At 41.2% G+C, this 16,525-nt stretch overlaps 1 protein-coding gene across 5 annotated transcripts in view; it reads left to right on the top strand.

Annotated features, from left to right (window-relative positions):
- Positions 1-998: 998 nt before the first annotated feature.
- DNAJC18 (DnaJ heat shock protein family (Hsp40) member C18) overlaps positions 999-16,525 on the top strand; it is a 28,143-nt gene continuing 12,616 nt past the window's right edge. Inside the window, exons 1-5 of one of the 5 annotated variants that reach the window (XM_047851697.1) lie at positions 999-1,070; positions 3,953-4,039; positions 6,069-6,255; positions 12,917-13,062; positions 15,970-16,155. In XM_047851697.1, the coding sequence (XP_047707653.1) occupies positions 4,000-4,039; positions 6,069-6,255; positions 12,917-13,062; positions 15,970-16,155 (559 nt within the window). In that variant the 5' untranslated portion in view covers positions 999-1,070; positions 3,953-3,999. Of the gene's footprint in view, positions 1,159-3,952; positions 4,040-4,485; positions 4,655-6,068; positions 6,256-12,916; positions 13,063-15,969; positions 16,156-16,525 lie in introns of those variants that run through there. The other 4 variants (XM_047851688.1, XM_047851714.1, XM_047851724.1 and 1 more) reach the window with 4 other exon arrangements.

Raw genomic sequence — 16,525 nt, 5'->3', positions numbered from 1 at the left:
AAGCCTAGAAGAAAACGTTTCACTCTGTTTCATTGCAACGATTCAAGTGGACTGAAAAATCTATTGGACTCTAAAATCTTCTAGGACAAGGCTTGAAATCTACTCACATCTATAGTTCCCGTTTGGCACACCGGGCCCAACACATTGGAGGGCATAAAAACTGGCTCTTGAGTGCAGGAAATCCAGGCTGGGCTGTGCAAACACACTTGCAACTTGACTTGGCACAATCACTCCCCATTTCCCAGCCTGTTTTCTTACTTTTAAAACAAGGTGGCTGGACTATTTGGCCTTCACTATCTTTTCTGCTCCTCATATTACACAGTCTAGATGTAAGAAAAAATGAACACAATCTTTTGAGTAGAGATCATTCTGGGTGAAAACCAGAGACAAGTCTTAGGGGAGTCTGATCAAGTCTTCACATTCTCCGAACTTAGATTTCCCTGTGTATTAAGGGAAGAACGATCCCTCCCTGGCCCTTGGTAGCTACTTGGTAGGTAAATTGGAAGAGTAAATGTGGAGATACTTGGGAAGTAAAAATACTCGGCAACTGCAGCAGACAATGTGGAGTAACACCATCCCGGTCCCATTTCAAGATCAGGGCACTTTTTTTCCAGCTGTCAAGATTGTTGGCTGCCAGGGGCTCATAGCTGGTTGATGACTGGTTGGTGGGGGTGGCAGGAGGATGTGAACCTCTTCCCTCAATTTTCTCCTTTGCCCAACCCTGCTTCCCTCACTCCTCACAGCTCTTCTTCCCAAGAGCAATCACCAGTAAACCTTCAGCATTCAAATCTCAGAGTCTTAGAGTCTATTTCCAACCTATAACAGCAATACTACAGCATTAAAAATATAGCTAGATATATTTATGTAAGCCACACTGCAAAAAGCACATGACTTCCTAGTCGGATCCGGTACAAAAAAACATCGAGATAGAACGCTCCTGATGACATAACAATGTCTAGAAGTACTGGATTCTGTTGGAACAGTTATTGTTATTCTGGCTGCCATGGACACTTAATTCAGCTGCTTATCCTACTGGACTAATTAGGTCAAGAACATGAGTTTCACTCTAGGTAACTCAGTTGATGTCTCCATTCTAAGGCCACAAACTTCCCCCTGACTTTGGACAATGTCCTGCAAATATGAGCTGTTAGTCATAAGGTATTTATATCTGGGGGAGAGGAGGTGAACTGGTATTAATATGAGATTGCATGGCTTTTACCCTGAAACCGACATTGCCATAATACATTAGCCATGTTGATTTTCCTGTTGCTAAATAGCTATCTTTTGAGAAGGTGTCAAGGATGAATTCACTTAATGCTGAATCCTGTTCTCTAGCAAACTATATTAGAGGGAGTTCTGCTGGAGGATCCTACTATTTATGCAAATACAAGACCCCACCTCTGACAGGAAATCTGAGCGCAGCCTCCTGCAGCCCCTGCAGCTTCCCTGAGACAGTATCTCTTCCTTGATGTCTAGACAACAGGATGGTGGCAATTTACAAGATAGCTTCCTCCCTATTCTAACATAGGATTAGACGGGCTCAAAGCAGAAACAGATGGGTGTCTCTCTTTTGCTTCTTCCCCCATCTTGTGGGAGGGCAACTGACAAATCAACTCAGGCACACAGGCCCAGTTGGACAGAGGGATCATTTACTCAGTATCTTTCTTCCAGGGCTAGATGGGGCAGCATCTCAATCATATAGGGCACAAGGCAAACCTCAGTATCACCACCAAAAATTCACTACAGTTCAACAAATATTTCTAAAAGTAAGTAGAGAAAATTGATAGATATCTGAGGCCAGCCCTAAGTAAAATAGTTTAGCAGATAAAGGATCATGGCAGGCCTCTTGGCCTACTTCATGCGACACAATTCCCCCAAGCCAGGTTACTGCTACTCAATTCTACTTGAATCTGTTGGAAATCATTGTGTGGCTCTGCTCAGCAGTCACCCTCTGGATTTGTGGGTGTCTGTTATCACTTCTTTGAATTTCTTTCCACACTTACGTTGTCCCCCTTGAGAACTGCCTTAGAGATCCCAATTTCTCTTATTTCCTTCCCAGTTGCTTCCTCACTCTTCCTGCTGGTTACTTTCCCCAAGCACCACCATCCTGAACCTTCCGAGCCCATAGCTTCCTTTTTTACCTGAGACTGAATTTGATAATGGGAATTATTTTGTTGAGTGGTTTGTGTGCTTCAGCCAAAGTTGGCAGAGAAGTGTTCTAAATGTTGAGGTTTGGAGTTCTAAGTTAGTCCTAGTGCTACAGTCATAGAAAGATTCATCCAGAAGTGCTAATTGAGGTGTAAATGAGATAATGGGTACATCTGCATGGCAATATCTGTGAAGGTTGCCATGCTGAGTCATTTTTTGCTGATCTAGGACTAAGTCAGTTGTCTAGAAAAGGAGTGGGGAGTGGGGTTTTAGAGAATAATGAGAAAGGTTGTTGAGGTATCAAACACTTCCACAAAACTGCAGCTTTCCAAATCTTGTCCAGCATTCTTGATCCTGGACTCTACACCTAAGTAGGCCCATAATTCTCAATCCAATTACTCCCTACAGTGCTCTAGCACCCCCACTCCCAACCAGATACCTCTAACTTCATAGTACTCTGACATCTCTCAGTACCACCAGACCTTAGCCCTGTGCCCCCGGACTCAGAGGCATATCCTACCTTCCCCTGTCCATATTTTAGAGCAGTTTGTTTAATTTCCCAAAACCAAATAAATAACCTTTTTACATTCAACCACCTAATGTATATCCCTGATCAGGTCCCTTGTCTGCAGAACACAAGTGGCTTCTTTAGGACCCACCCTTCTGTGAGTACACTGATCTCATCCACCCCAGGGCCACAGCTGACTGCACGGAATGCAGAGAACTCCATAGGACTGGAGGCTTTTACCTTTTCAGTTTGTGTCTCAGGCTGTTCATCTCCCTGTCCCACCCCAACCTCCTAAAGAGCTGCTGCTTGAAATCATAGTTGGCACACTGTTTTGGTCTTCCTGGTAAGATCTCAATGAATTCTAAGTAATTTTTTGTTTGTGGATGTATATGATCACATTTCACTTTTGAAACCTGATCTTTAGCCATCCCAACTCAGCTGCAGGCATTGAGTCTGTAATAACACTGAGAACTGCTTTTATTCTTGGCTGGTCCCCATGCAGACCTGAGTGGGGAAAGGCAGGAATATTTCATTTGTCTTTTACTAATTTCCAAGGTCTTCTGAAAAGAAAGGAATGGCCAAGGAAATGACTGGGGTGGAACAGAGGAGAAAAGTCTCAGGGGTGCCCTGGAGTAGGATGGGATGGATGAAGGATAAGGAAGAGCAAAGATAGGGGATTTAACGCCGGCTCCAGGGCCTGCCCTTTTCTTCTTTCTCTGTCCCTGCCCCTAGAGGGACCTAGAGGTCCCTCTAATGATGCTGTGCTAGAGCAGATGGACGAAAAGGGGTGTATCCAGACTGCTCTCTAACTACGTAAATCGACCTCACTTTCCTATTTTCTTGGCTCTTAAATTATCAGGATTGGATTCGCATCCCCAAAACTTGTCTCTCAATCTCCAGGACCTAACACACTTTGCAGAGAACAGGCATTAGCGTATATTTTTAAAAGGCATCCCTGAGATGAATAGTCATACTATCAACCCCTAGACTAGTTTGCAGCATCTTTCCCAGGCAGGATCTCATCGCGCCTCCTTGAATGTCCCCAGTGTTAGGCGAGGCCGAAGCCATTATCCCCACTCCACAGAAGCAAAGTGTGGTCCGAGTAGCCCATCAGCCAACCAGCAGCAACAAACCACCACAAACCTCACTTCCAAAGACCAAGCCCCTCGTACAGCTACAATTCGGCTGGCCCCTGGCGCGGAGCCTGGCGGGAGTTGTAGTCCAATGTACCGCAGCTCCTATGAGTTGGACTACAATGACCAGAATGCCCCGCGCTTCTTGCCCCGTCCCTTTCAGCCTCGGGCGCCGGGGAGGCTCGGCAGACCTGCTGATTGGGGACCGATATGGCTGCGACTCTGGGCAGCGGGGAGCGCTGGACAGAAGGTACCAGGTCCTTGCCGGAGGGTGGGACAAGGCAAAGTTCAGGAGAGGGATGAGGCTCCTTAAGATGCCTGAGGGCTAAGTTCTTGGGCCTGAGGTAAGGGATGGAGGCCTATAAGATGCTGAGCCTGAGTAGTATTCCGAATTAGGCGGGGGACCCCCAGGGCAGGGGCTGAGATCTGGAAATCAAGAGCGCTGACTCAAGCAAAGGCACCGTCCAGGAGCCCAGAGTCACCCGTGATGACATTTTTGCCTCCGGCCCCCAGCCCCGCCTCCGCTAGTGCCCAACCTAGGGCCCACGGTGGTCGGGCCCCGTCCGTGCTTAGGTGTCCAGAAGGTTAGCAGAGTGATGAGGACCCCCTCCGCCCGGACTTGCTTTTCAGGCCCTTATCCTCGCCGCCAAACTAGGCCGCCTGACTCTCCCTCTCCGTTTGGTCCTGTCCCTGCAGCCCGCATCAGGACCCGTAGGCTGACCTTTTCCATCCTGCAGTCAAGCAAAGAGTGTTGATTCAATACCTATTATGTGCCCAGCAATATGCTGATTGTGCATCAGGGATTTGACATCGATTTGGGCCCCTGAGATCACAGAACTCTGAGTCCACTGAGGGAGTATGACAGGTAAACAGACAATTATAAAACAGAGCCACTAAGTCCTGGGCTATACAGCAAGATCGTAGATTTGAGAAGCACACTGACAGCTTGGGTGTCAGCGGAGGCCTTATGGAGAAAGTGTTATATATGATGGCATGAAGGATGTGTTGGAGTTAGTCTGACTTAGAGGAAGAATGTTGCAGTCAGAGGGAACAGTATGTATAAGGCACAGAGGAAAGAGAAAGCATTGCTGATCTGAAAGGTGTTTGATCTGGCTAGAGCATAGACTGTAAAGGAGCAAGCATGTTGTGAGGGAGGAGGCTGGAAAGGTAGGCTGGGACTATGATATGAAATTTGGGGGAAGGGCAGTCCCTTGGGTAGTCACTAAGGGATTTTCAGCAGGAGAGATGTTTTAAAGCCTTTCCCAGATCTGCCTTCTTTGACTGGATTGCTATGGCCTTTTTTTACATCCTCTCAGGTGTTAATTGAAACTTTTCCCTTCAAACTATAACCTCTTTGTGGTCAGAAGTAAGTCTTATCTGTACATCTCCTTGATCTACCTAGCCAAGTGTCTTATTCTATAGATGTTAGTTTAAAAGAACTGAGGAGGGCCTGGCTGACTCAGTCGAAGGATGTGTGACTGTATTTTTTTTTTAATGTTTATTTATTTTTTGAGAGGGAGAGAGAGACAAAGCGTGAGCAGGTGAGGGGCAGAGAGAGAGGGAGACACAGAATCCAAAGCAGGCTCCAGGCTCTGAGCTGTCAGCACAGAGCCCCACACAGGGCTCAAACTCATGAACCATGAGATTATGACCTGAGCTGAAGTCAAACACTTAACTGTCTGAGCCACCCACGTGCCCCTGTGTGTGACTCTTGATCTCAGGTTCTGAGTTCAAGCCCCATGTGGGCTGTAGAGGTTGCTGAAATAAATAAAACTTAAATAATAATAATAATAATAATAATAATAGGACTGAACTCACCCTACTTTAAATCTTACTGGTAGGAGGCATTGCAACAACAAAAAACTATTTTATGAGCAGTGTCACTTCTGACCGTGGATCACAGAAAAATAGGCTTCTCCTGCACTGCACTAAAAGCAGAGTATTGGGCAGACACCTCCTGAAAGGCAAGCTATTGAGCACACGCCTCTTATGCCCCTTTTCTGGCTCGGATTCAAAATATTTGCTGAATATTTGCTGTGGACGTTATTATGCTTCATGTTTCTGGCATTGTATGTTTTTCACGGTTGCTTTCATATTTACTATATTGTCTTCTCAAGAAGATGTTTGTTCAGTTTTATATGGATGCTTAAAAGTCACTATGATTCAGAGGTTTGGCCCTCACACTCATGCCTACAGGCAGTCTCCCTGATAGTTAGGGCAGGTAGCAAAGTTGATTGCAGATCAGAATGAGACCTAATGGAGGGGCTATTGCTTTGCAGCTTACATTGATGCAGTTAGAAGAAACAAATACCCAGAAGATAGACCTCCTGAAAGTCATGACCCCTGTGGTTGCTGTAACTGCATGAAAATGCAAAAGGAAAAGAAGTCTGAGAATGAGTGGAACCAAATCCGGCAGGGTGAGGGGAGTTCCACTTACACTGAGGAGCAGCTGCTTGGGGTACAGAGGTGAGTCTGTGATGGGACAAAATGAGTGATTTTAATGTAGAGTTCCTGACAAAATGTGTTATCTATTTCTTCTCAAGTATGCATGAAGCATTCTCCAGGATAGATCAGATGTTGGGCCACAAAGCAAGTGACAATAAAAGGATTAAAATCATACAGTGTATGTTTCTGAAATCGACAACAGAAGCAACTTTAGGAAATTCACAAATATGTGAAAATTAAATAGTATGTTCATAAATAACAAATAGGTCACAGAAGAAATCATAAGAAAAATTAGGAAATACTTTGAGATGAGTGAAAATGAAAATACAACATACCAAAATGTATAGGATACAGCTACAGCAATACTTAGAAGGACACTTATAGCTCTAAATGTTAATATATATATATGTATATATTTATTTACATTTATATTTAAAAATCTCAAATCAATAAGCTAATCTTCTACCTTAACAAACCAGAAAAGAGTAAAAAGAATAAACTAAATCCAAGCAAGCAGAATGAAGGAAATAAAACAGAGTGGAAATAAATGAAATAGAGGTTAGAACAACAGAAAATCAATAAAACCAAAAAATTTTTTTTTCTAATGTTTATTTATTTATTTTGAGAGAGTGAGCTGCAGGAGGGGCAGAGGGAGAGGAGAGAGAAAATACAAGCAGGCTCCCTGCTGAAAGCATAGAGCCCAACTCAGGGCTTGATCCCATGAACCCTGAGATCATGACCTGAGCTGAAATCAGGAGTTGGATGCCCAACTGACTGAACCACCCAGGCACCCCTGAAAGTTGTTTTTTTTAAACATCAACAAAATTGACAAATCTTTAGCTAGGCTAACCAAGAAAAAGAAGACTCAAATAACTAAAATCAGAAATGAAAGAGGGGACATCACTACCAGTCTTACAATAGTAATAAAGATTTTAAAAGAATACTATGAACAAATGTATGTCAACAAATTAGATAACCTGGATGAAACAGACAAATTTGTAGAAAGGGACAAACTACTGAACTTATTCAAGAAGAAAAAGAAGATAGGGTGCCTGGGTGGCTCAGTCCTTAAGCATCTGCCTTCACCTCAGGTCATGATCCATGGTTCATGAATTAAAGTCCCACATTGGGTGAGCTCGAGCCCTGCTTTGGGTGAACACAAGCCCCACTTCAGTTGAGCCCCACTTCTCTCTCTTTCTTTCTCTCTTTCTACCCCTCGTGGGATTCTCTGTCTCTCTGCCCCTTGCTCACTTACTACCCCCGCTCAAAAAAAAAGAAGAAGACTGATGTCTGGGTGGCTCAGTTGGTTCTGCATGTGAACACTCTCTCTCTCAAAATAAACAAATATTAAAAAAAAAAAAGAAAAAAGGATATGGACCTACTACAAATACAGAGACTGAATTAACATCAAAAAATTTCCCACAGAGGGGAGCCTGGGTAGCTCAGTTGGTTAAGCATCCAACTCTTGGTTTCAGCTCAGGTCCATGATCTCATGGTTTTGTGAGTTCCAGCCCCATAGTCGGGCTCTGCACTGGCAGCACAGAACCTGCTTGGGATTCTTTCTCTCTCCCTCTCTCTCTGCCCCTGCCCCACTCATGCTGTCTCTGTCTCTCTCAAAATAAATAAATAAACTTAAAAAAAATTTTTTTCCTACAAAGAAAAACCTACGTCCAGAAGCCTTCACTGGTGAATTCAACCAAATGTTTGAAGAAGAATTAATTAATCCTTTATAAAGTATTACAAAAAATACAAAGAGAGAGGAATACATCCCAAATCATTCTAGGGGGCCAGTATTACCCTATAACTAAAAACAGACAAAAGACATCATAAGAAAACTAAACTATCAATCAATATCCCTTATGGGTATAGATTCTAGCGACATATAAAAATGTATGAAACGTATGAAGAGGATTATATACCTTGATCAAATGGTATTTATCCCAGGAGTTTAACACATGAAAATCAGTGTGATGCACCGTATTAATAGGATAAAGGACAAAAGCCACATGATCATTTTAATAGGCGCAGAAAAAGCATTTGACAAAATTCAACATTTTCTTTCTTTTTTTCGAACACTCTTTCATGATAACAGCGCTTAACACCATAGGAATAGAAGCTTCTCAGCTGATAAATACCATCTACCAAAAACCCACAGCTAACATCATCATACTTAATGGTAAACAATTGCAGGATCTCCAAATCAAGAAAAAGACAAGTATGTTCACTCTAGTCACTTCTATTCAACCTTGTAGTAGAGGTTCGAGCCAGGGCACTTAGGTAAGAAAAAGAAATATAGAAATCATCCATGCAGATTGGAAAGAAATAAAACTATATTCACAGATGAACGATACAATATAGAAAATCCTAAGGGATACACATGCACACACGCTTAGAACTAATAAATGAGTTCAACAAAGTTGCAAAATATAAGATCAGTATACAAAAATCATTGTTTTTCTATACCCTACAATGAACAATCCAAAAATAGAAAACAATTTCATTTACAACACCATCAAAAAAGTATAAAATGCTTAGGAATAAATTTAATGAAAGAAGTGTAAGATGTACATTGAAAACTACAAAACTTCATTTAAGGAAATTAAAGATCTAAATAAATGGGAAGATAGCCTGTGTTCATGGATTGTAAGAGTTAATATTGGAAATATGGTAATACTACTCAAATTGATCAGTAGATTCAACATATCAAATTCCTCACTGCCTTTTTTTTTTTATATGAAATTTATTGTCAAATTGGTTTCCATACAACACCCAGTGCTCATCCCAACAGGTGCCCTCCTCAATACCCATCACTTACCCTCCCATCACCTCACTGCCTTTTTTACAGAAATTAACAAGCTCATCCTAAAATTCATATGGTAATGCAAGGGACCCAGAATAGCCAAAACAGTCTTAAAAAAGAACAAAGTTGGAGAAGTCACACGTCCCAATTCAAAAACTTATTTATAATAATGAAGATAGCGTAGACTAGCATAGGATAGACATGTAGATCAATTGAATAGACTTGAGAGTCTAGAAGTAAGTCTTTATATTTAGGGTCATTTGATTTTTTTGACAAGAGTGCCAAGGCAGGGATGCCTCGCTTGCTCAGTCAGTAGAGCATGTGACTCTTGATCTCGGGGTCCTGAGTTTGAGCCCCACACTGGTTGTAGAAATAACTTTAAAAAAAACAAGGCAAAAAACAAAAAAAAAAAAAACAAGGCAAGGCAATTTAACAGAACAAAGAATTGTCTTTAATAAATGTGTTGAGACGCCTGGGTGGCTCAGATGCCTGGTGAAGCGCCTGACTCCTGATTTCGGCTCAGGTTATGATGTCACAGCTGGTGAGTTCCAGCCTCTCCCAGGGCTTCCTGGGAGTCTCTCCCTGCCCCTCTTGTGCCCCCTTCGGAGCAGTCTCTCCCTCTCTCTTTATGCTTCTCCCCCACTCATGCATGCACCCTCTCTAAACATAAAAAAAAAAAAAAAGATAAAAATGGGCAAAGGATCTAAATAGGCATTCCTCCAAAGAATATATACAAATGGCTCTAAAAAAAAAAAAAAAAAAAAAAAAAAAAAAGAAGAAGAAGATATACAAATGGCCAATAAGCATGTGAAAAGTTGCTCAGTATCATTATCATTAGTCATTAGGGAAATACAAACCAAACCCACAATGAGATACCACACCACCTCATACCCACTAGGATGGCAATAATCAAAAAGAGGGACAATAGCAAGTGTTGATAGGAATGTGGAGAAATTGGAACCCTTGTATATCGCTTGTAGGAATGTAAAATTGTACATCCAGTTTGGAAAATAGAATGCCAGATCCTCAGAAAGTTTAAACATAGCACATGACATGTGAAATCAAAACATACTTCCACATAAAACATGAATGTTCAAACAGCATTATCCATAATACCCCCAGATGGAAACAACCTGCAAGCTGATTAATTGATGAATAGATAACAAAATTGGGAATATCCATACAATGAATACTGAATACTTTTTGGTAATAAAAGGAACCAAGTACTGATACATTCTACAACATTAATGAACCTTGAACATCATGCTAGTCAAAGAAGCCAGACACAAAAGTCCACATATGGTATCATTCCTTTTATATGAAATGTCCAGAATGGCAAATTTATAGAGACAGTGGTTGCTAGAGGTTGGGAAGTAGAAAGAGGCCTGACTAATAATGAGTATGAGGTTTCTTTTGGAGTAATGAAAATTTCTGGAATTAGATAGTGTTGATGGGTGCACAACTCTGTGAATGTACTTAAAAATCAATAAATTGTACATTTTAAAAGAATGAATTTTGTGATATATGAATTATAGCTCAATAAAGCTGTTTTTAGACAAATAAAAGTTTACACAAAAGAGAGAAAGAGGCAGAGGAGTATCTGCCACGGAAGCAGGGATTGGAAACTGGGCTGGGAACCCAAAGGATCCCCATGGGCAGCTCTTGGGAAAGGACCATGACTGACATTCCAGACTCTGCTTTACAGTCCAGCCTGCGATGCTGACTTACTTTGAACTCTTCAGCAAGGCTCTGCCTAAATGGACTGTGTAGTTGCAAAAGACTGGAGACATCCTAAGTGCCCGTGATTAGGGGATATATATAATCCATAAAATACAATAATATGCAGCTTTTGAAAAGAATGACATAGATATATAATGGCCAATATTTATATGTTACATGCTGTCAAGCACTTTGATGAATACTTCATTTAAATCATAACAGCTCATGATGCTTAGTTGAAATTACTAGCCCATTTCAGAAGATAACACCAAGGCACAGAGGTTAAGTACACAGCAAGATAAGATCCCAACCAAGGCATCCTGACTCCAGAGTTCATGCTCTAACACAACATTTCTCTAAGTATGGCTTGGAAACCCCAAAACCATCAGGGGGTCTGCAAGTTTACAACAACTTTAATAATAATATAAACACATTATTTGCCTTTTTCACTCTCATTCTCTCGTGATTGTACTGTGGAATTTTTGAGAGGCTACCTGATATGCAGCTATACCATCACCATGTTTTAAAATTTCTTGTTTTCATTTCTAATTTGATAAATATTGATAGATACAACTCATATAAACAAAAGCTCTTTGGGGAACTTCATTAATTTTTAGGAGTATAAAAACTTCAGAGATTGGGGTACCTGGGTGGTGTGCGACTTGATTTTGGCCCTGACAGTGCAAAGCCTGCTTGGGATTCTTTCTCTCCCTTTCTCTCTACCCCTCCTCAAGTCATGCTTTCTCTCTCTTTCAAGATAAGTAAATAAACTTAAACAAACAAACAAAACTTCAGAGATCAAAAAGTCCAAGACTTTGGGTGCCTGAGTGGCTCGGTTGGTTAAGTGTCCAACTTCGGCACAGGTCATGATCTCTCAGTTCATGAGTTTGAGCCCTGAGTCAGGCTCTGCGGACAGCTCGGAGCCTGAAGCCTGCTTCAGATTCTGTCTCCCCCTCTCTCTGCCCCTCCCCCACTCACGCTCTATCTCTTTCTCTCAAAAATAAATAAACTTAAAAAAAAAAAAAGTCCAGGACTGCCACTCTGGTCTACATTATTATCCTGTACTCGTTTCTGTATGTTATGGATCAATCTCTAAGATAAACTGTCGGTTTTTTAAATTTTTTTAATGTTTATTTATTTTTGAGTGAGAGAGTGTGTGAGAAAGGGGCAGAGAGAGAAGAGGAGAGAGAATCGCAAGCAGGCTCCATGCTATCAGTGTGGAGCCAGATGACCCAGGGCTCAATCTCAGGAACCATGAGATCTTGACCTGAGCTGAAATCAAGAGTTGGTAGCTTAACTGACTGAGCCACCCAGGTGCCCCAAACTGTTGGTTTTTTAAAAAACGATGTATAAAAGTAATTACAATATGCTCCTATTTAGGTTTAGAAAAATGTGGAGACATGTCTATACACATACTCATGCTCTACACAGCATTCACAGAAAACTTCTAATAGTGGTTGTCCGTAGGGTGGGAGATTGAGGGGCAGGGAATGGGGAAGCAGTAAGTTTTTTTAAGTTTGTTTGTTTGTGTTTGAGAGAGCATGAGCTGGGGAGGGGCAGAGAAAGAGCAAGGAGGAGAGAGAATCCCAAGCAGTCTCCACTCTGTGTGGTGCCCCACGCAGGGCTGGAACCCACAAACCATGAGATCATGACCCCAGCCAAAACCAAGAGTTGGATGCTCAACCGAGTGAGCCACCCAGGTGCCCCTATATATTAACTTTTTAAAACAAAGTTTTAAAAGGTAGCCATAAGGAAAATGAGAGAGAGAGAGAGAGAGAGAGAGAGAGAGAGAGAGAGAGAGAGAGAGAGAAATAACTAGGGTGATTAGATGTTCTTCTGGCTTTGCTATCCTGTGATTCAACCCTCAGGGGCTTAGCCTGCACCTTGATTTAAGGATGAACATGTTTATTCTACCCACTTGCAGGGATTTAGGAAAAATAAAATCTTAGATGTAAAAATACTTGGAAAGGCATTACGCTCTTGGTGGGAGGAGGACATTGTTAATCAATTTGAATGTTTCATTAATGTATTCACCAATTTTCTTTTAGGTTTGTCTTGGGTTTGTTTTGAGGCTCACATACCGGAGGATCAAGGTACTATTTTACAGTGAATTGCACAAAAGGGGACTTTGTAGACATACATGTTTCTGATGTGTCTTTTTAGGATCAAGAAATGCAGAAATTACTATGAAATTTTAGGAGTGTCTCGAAATGCCAGTGATGAAGAGCTTAAGAAAGCTTACCGAAAACTTGCCCTGAAATTTCACCCTGACAAGAATTGTGCTCCTGGAGCGACAGATGCTTTCAAAGGTCTGATCCTGAATTAATGTTTAATTCTGCCCTTCTTATGATATTTGGTCACAAGTCATTTTCAGCCTTCCCTGTAATTGTTTTATAATGCTACGAACAGGGCCTTTTTTCCTTTCACCTCTTAAATAGTAATAATCAGCATGGCTCCCTCCTGTTTTCATTCACTTATCTTAATTTCTTTCGGAAAAAAAATATTTGGTTTCTCTGTAACAATATGTTTTTATACTTAATACATAAATAAAAATCTTACTTAACAGCTTCACCCCCAGTGAAGCCATTGATTCAGTCAAGGATTATCAATGGTTGTTAAAACTGCTTGTGATGGGTTTTTGTTGAATAGGACCCATGATGTCAGAGTATCATCCTCCAGAATACTTACTGATGACAAAGCAGAAAAATTCCTTTACAATGGAGATATCTAGCTGTCACCACTTTAACCAAGTGATCCAACTTATTGTCACCAATACTGGCCCCACCTAACATTATGTGGTATGGCACCTCTGTGGTATTCTTGCCAAAATGTTTGACCTGAATCTAATAATGAAGAAATCATTGGGGCGTGTGGGTGGCTCAGTCGGATAGGCGTCTGACTTTGGCTCAGGTCATGATCTCACGGTTTGTGAATTCAAGCCCCGCATCGGGCTCTGTGTTGACAGCTCGGAGCCTGGAGCCTGCTTTGGATTCTGTGTTTCCCTCTCTCTCTCTCGCTCTCTCTCTCTCTCGCTCTCTGCTCCTCCCTCACTCATGCTCTCTCTCTCAAGAATAAATAAACATTAAAAAAAATAATAATGAGGAAACAATCAAAATATGGGCCATTCTACAAAGAACACTGACCTGCTCTTCAAAAAAGTGAATATAATGAAAAGTAGAAAAGGTGGAGGGACTAATCTAGATGAAAAGAAATGAAAGGGATATAAAAGCAAATGCAATACACAGACCTTGCATGAATTGCACGAATTGATGTTAATTTTCTTAGCTATGATAACAGTACTGTGATCATGTAGAAGGTTGTTTTAGGAGATACGTGCTGGAATATTTAGGGATGAAGTGCATAATATCTGCAGCCTACTTTCAAATGGTTCAGCAAAAGAAATGTATACATACTATATGTATTTATGTATGTGTGTATGTGTGTATGGAAAGTTGAGGGAAGCAATGTGGCAAAATGCTAACAATTTATGAATCAAGGGAAAGAGTGTTTTTCACTATTTTTTCAATGTTTCTGTTGATTTGGAATTTTTCTTAAGAAAAACATGATAGCTCTGAGAACACTTTAAAAGTCAACATTTATGTCAAAGGACAATCTCCCTTTATTGATGTGCCATTGTGAATCTTATCCTCCCCACAGTTTCTACATGGAAACAAATAGATAACCCACATTGTCTTTACATCTTCGTATAAAGTATCTCATAGATCAATGTCATATCTATGAGATATCTGTCAGATTTCAAGGGATGTAATGTTGAAGCAACTCTAGTTAGCCTTTTTTGGTTTTTTTTCTGCTTAGCTTTTTTATTGCTATAAACATTTAATATAATTCCCTCACTAGAAGAATCATAAAGAAATGTTCCTTCTGACTATGTTTCTGATAGTGTTGACTGAATTAAAGGTAGGGAGTGGGGATGTCTTAAAGATTTGTTTTTCGGGGTGCCTGGGTGGCTCAGTCGGTTGAGCATCCGACTTCAGCTCAGGTCATGATCTCACAGTTCATGGGTTCAAGCCCCATATCAGGCTCTGTGCTGACAGCTTGCTCAGAGCCTGCAGCCTGCTTCAGATTCTGTGTCTCCTTCTCTCTCTCTGCCCCTCCCCCACTCATGCTCTGTCTCTGTCTCTCAAAAATAAATAAATGTTAAAAAAAAAAAGATTTGTTTTTCAAGGTTTCTTTGATTAGTGGTATTGATTTTATGTTTAAGTGAAATTAGACAAAATTTGTATGTTTGTGCATAGGGAGATGATGGTCAGCTTGTGTAATCTATTCAGTTTTTGATCCATCACTGAGACATTGGAGATATATTTCTTAATTTCTTTTTTTTTAAATTTTTTAAATATTTATTTTTGAGAGAGAGAGAGACAGAGAGACAGTGTAAGCAGGGGAGGGGCAAAGAGAGAGGGAGACACAGAATCCAAAGCAGGCTCCAGGCTCTGAGCTGTCAGCACAGCCTGATGTGGGACTCAAACTCACAAGCTGCGAGATCATGACCTGAGCCGAAGTTGGACACTTAACTGACCAAGCCACCCAGGTGCCCCTATATTTCTTAATTTCTAAAGACCACTTTCTAAAGTAAGCTGAAATGAGACTGTGATTAGTGAGGACTTTGCTTTTATTTATTTACTTTTTAAGTTTATTTATTTTGAGGAAGGAGGGGCAGAGAGAGAGGGAGAGAAAATACCAAGCAGGCTCCGTGCTGTGAGCGGAGAGCCTGACTCAGGCTCGATCTCATGAAGTCATGAGATCATGACCTGAGCCAAAATCAAGTCGGACACTTAACCAACTGAGTCACCCAGGTGCCCCAAGGATTTTGCTTTTAGCCAAGCTGTAATTGTACTGACTCTTTTATTCAGGAAACTGTTTATGACTTCACGCTAGAATACCACTGCTTATGTATGAACTGTTTCCAACCATAAAGTAATTGCTCTCAAGTGAAATAAGGACACATTTTTGATGAATGAAAGCAGTAGTTTTTAGCTCATTTTGAGTCCAGTATTGCTTCTGGCTTATCAAACTATATTGTGGAAAATGTCAAGGGCAAGAACTCTGGTGAACTCTCTAGGCCCAAGCACCTTTCCCTAGGCCCCTGTGAAGTCATCCAGCACCCAACAACTCTGGGCTCTTCATTGCTGGTACAGTGATCACCCTCAGCTACAGCAAAGACTGTGTACTCAGGTATTTTTGGGTTTTGATTGCAGCGATAGGAAATGCCTTTGCAGTCCTGAGTAATCCTGACAAGAGACTCCGCTATGATGAATATGGAGATGAACAGGTGACTTTTACTGCCCCTCGAGGCAGACCTTACAGCTATTACAGGGACTTCGAAGCAGACATCACTCCAGAAGAACTATTCAATGTCTTCTTTGGAGGACATTTTCCTACAGGTTAGTATTTCAAAATTATCACTTAAAATTTTATCTCTCTATCTCTATCTCTATATCTCAGCAAGTTCCTGTGTAAGGATCTGAATAGAGAGACTGTGGTATGGTGGGAAGAGCAAGAAATTGGAATCAGATGAGCTTGGGTTTGAGGCAGGTCTCCAGCCTCCAACTGTGCATGATTTTAACCAAATCACCTGGTCTCTCTGATCCTATTTCCTCACCTGAGAAATGGGGCAGATAACCTCTGCTTCACAGGGCTGCTGCAAGAATTAGATTTTTAAGTGCTTTATAAATAAGTAGCAAGATGCCTATTATCATTATTGCAAAATAGCAGTTATATAAAGATAAAAGTTAGAAAAATACCCCTAGAGAG

Source organism: Prionailurus viverrinus, chromosome A1, assembly GCF_022837055.1.
Source record: "Prionailurus viverrinus isolate Anna chromosome A1, UM_Priviv_1.0, whole genome shotgun sequence".
Lineage (NCBI taxonomy): Eukaryota > Metazoa > Chordata > Mammalia > Carnivora > Felidae > Prionailurus > Prionailurus viverrinus.
Note: the sequence above shows the minus strand (reverse complement) of the source record. Positions and strands in the feature narration are given on the sequence as shown.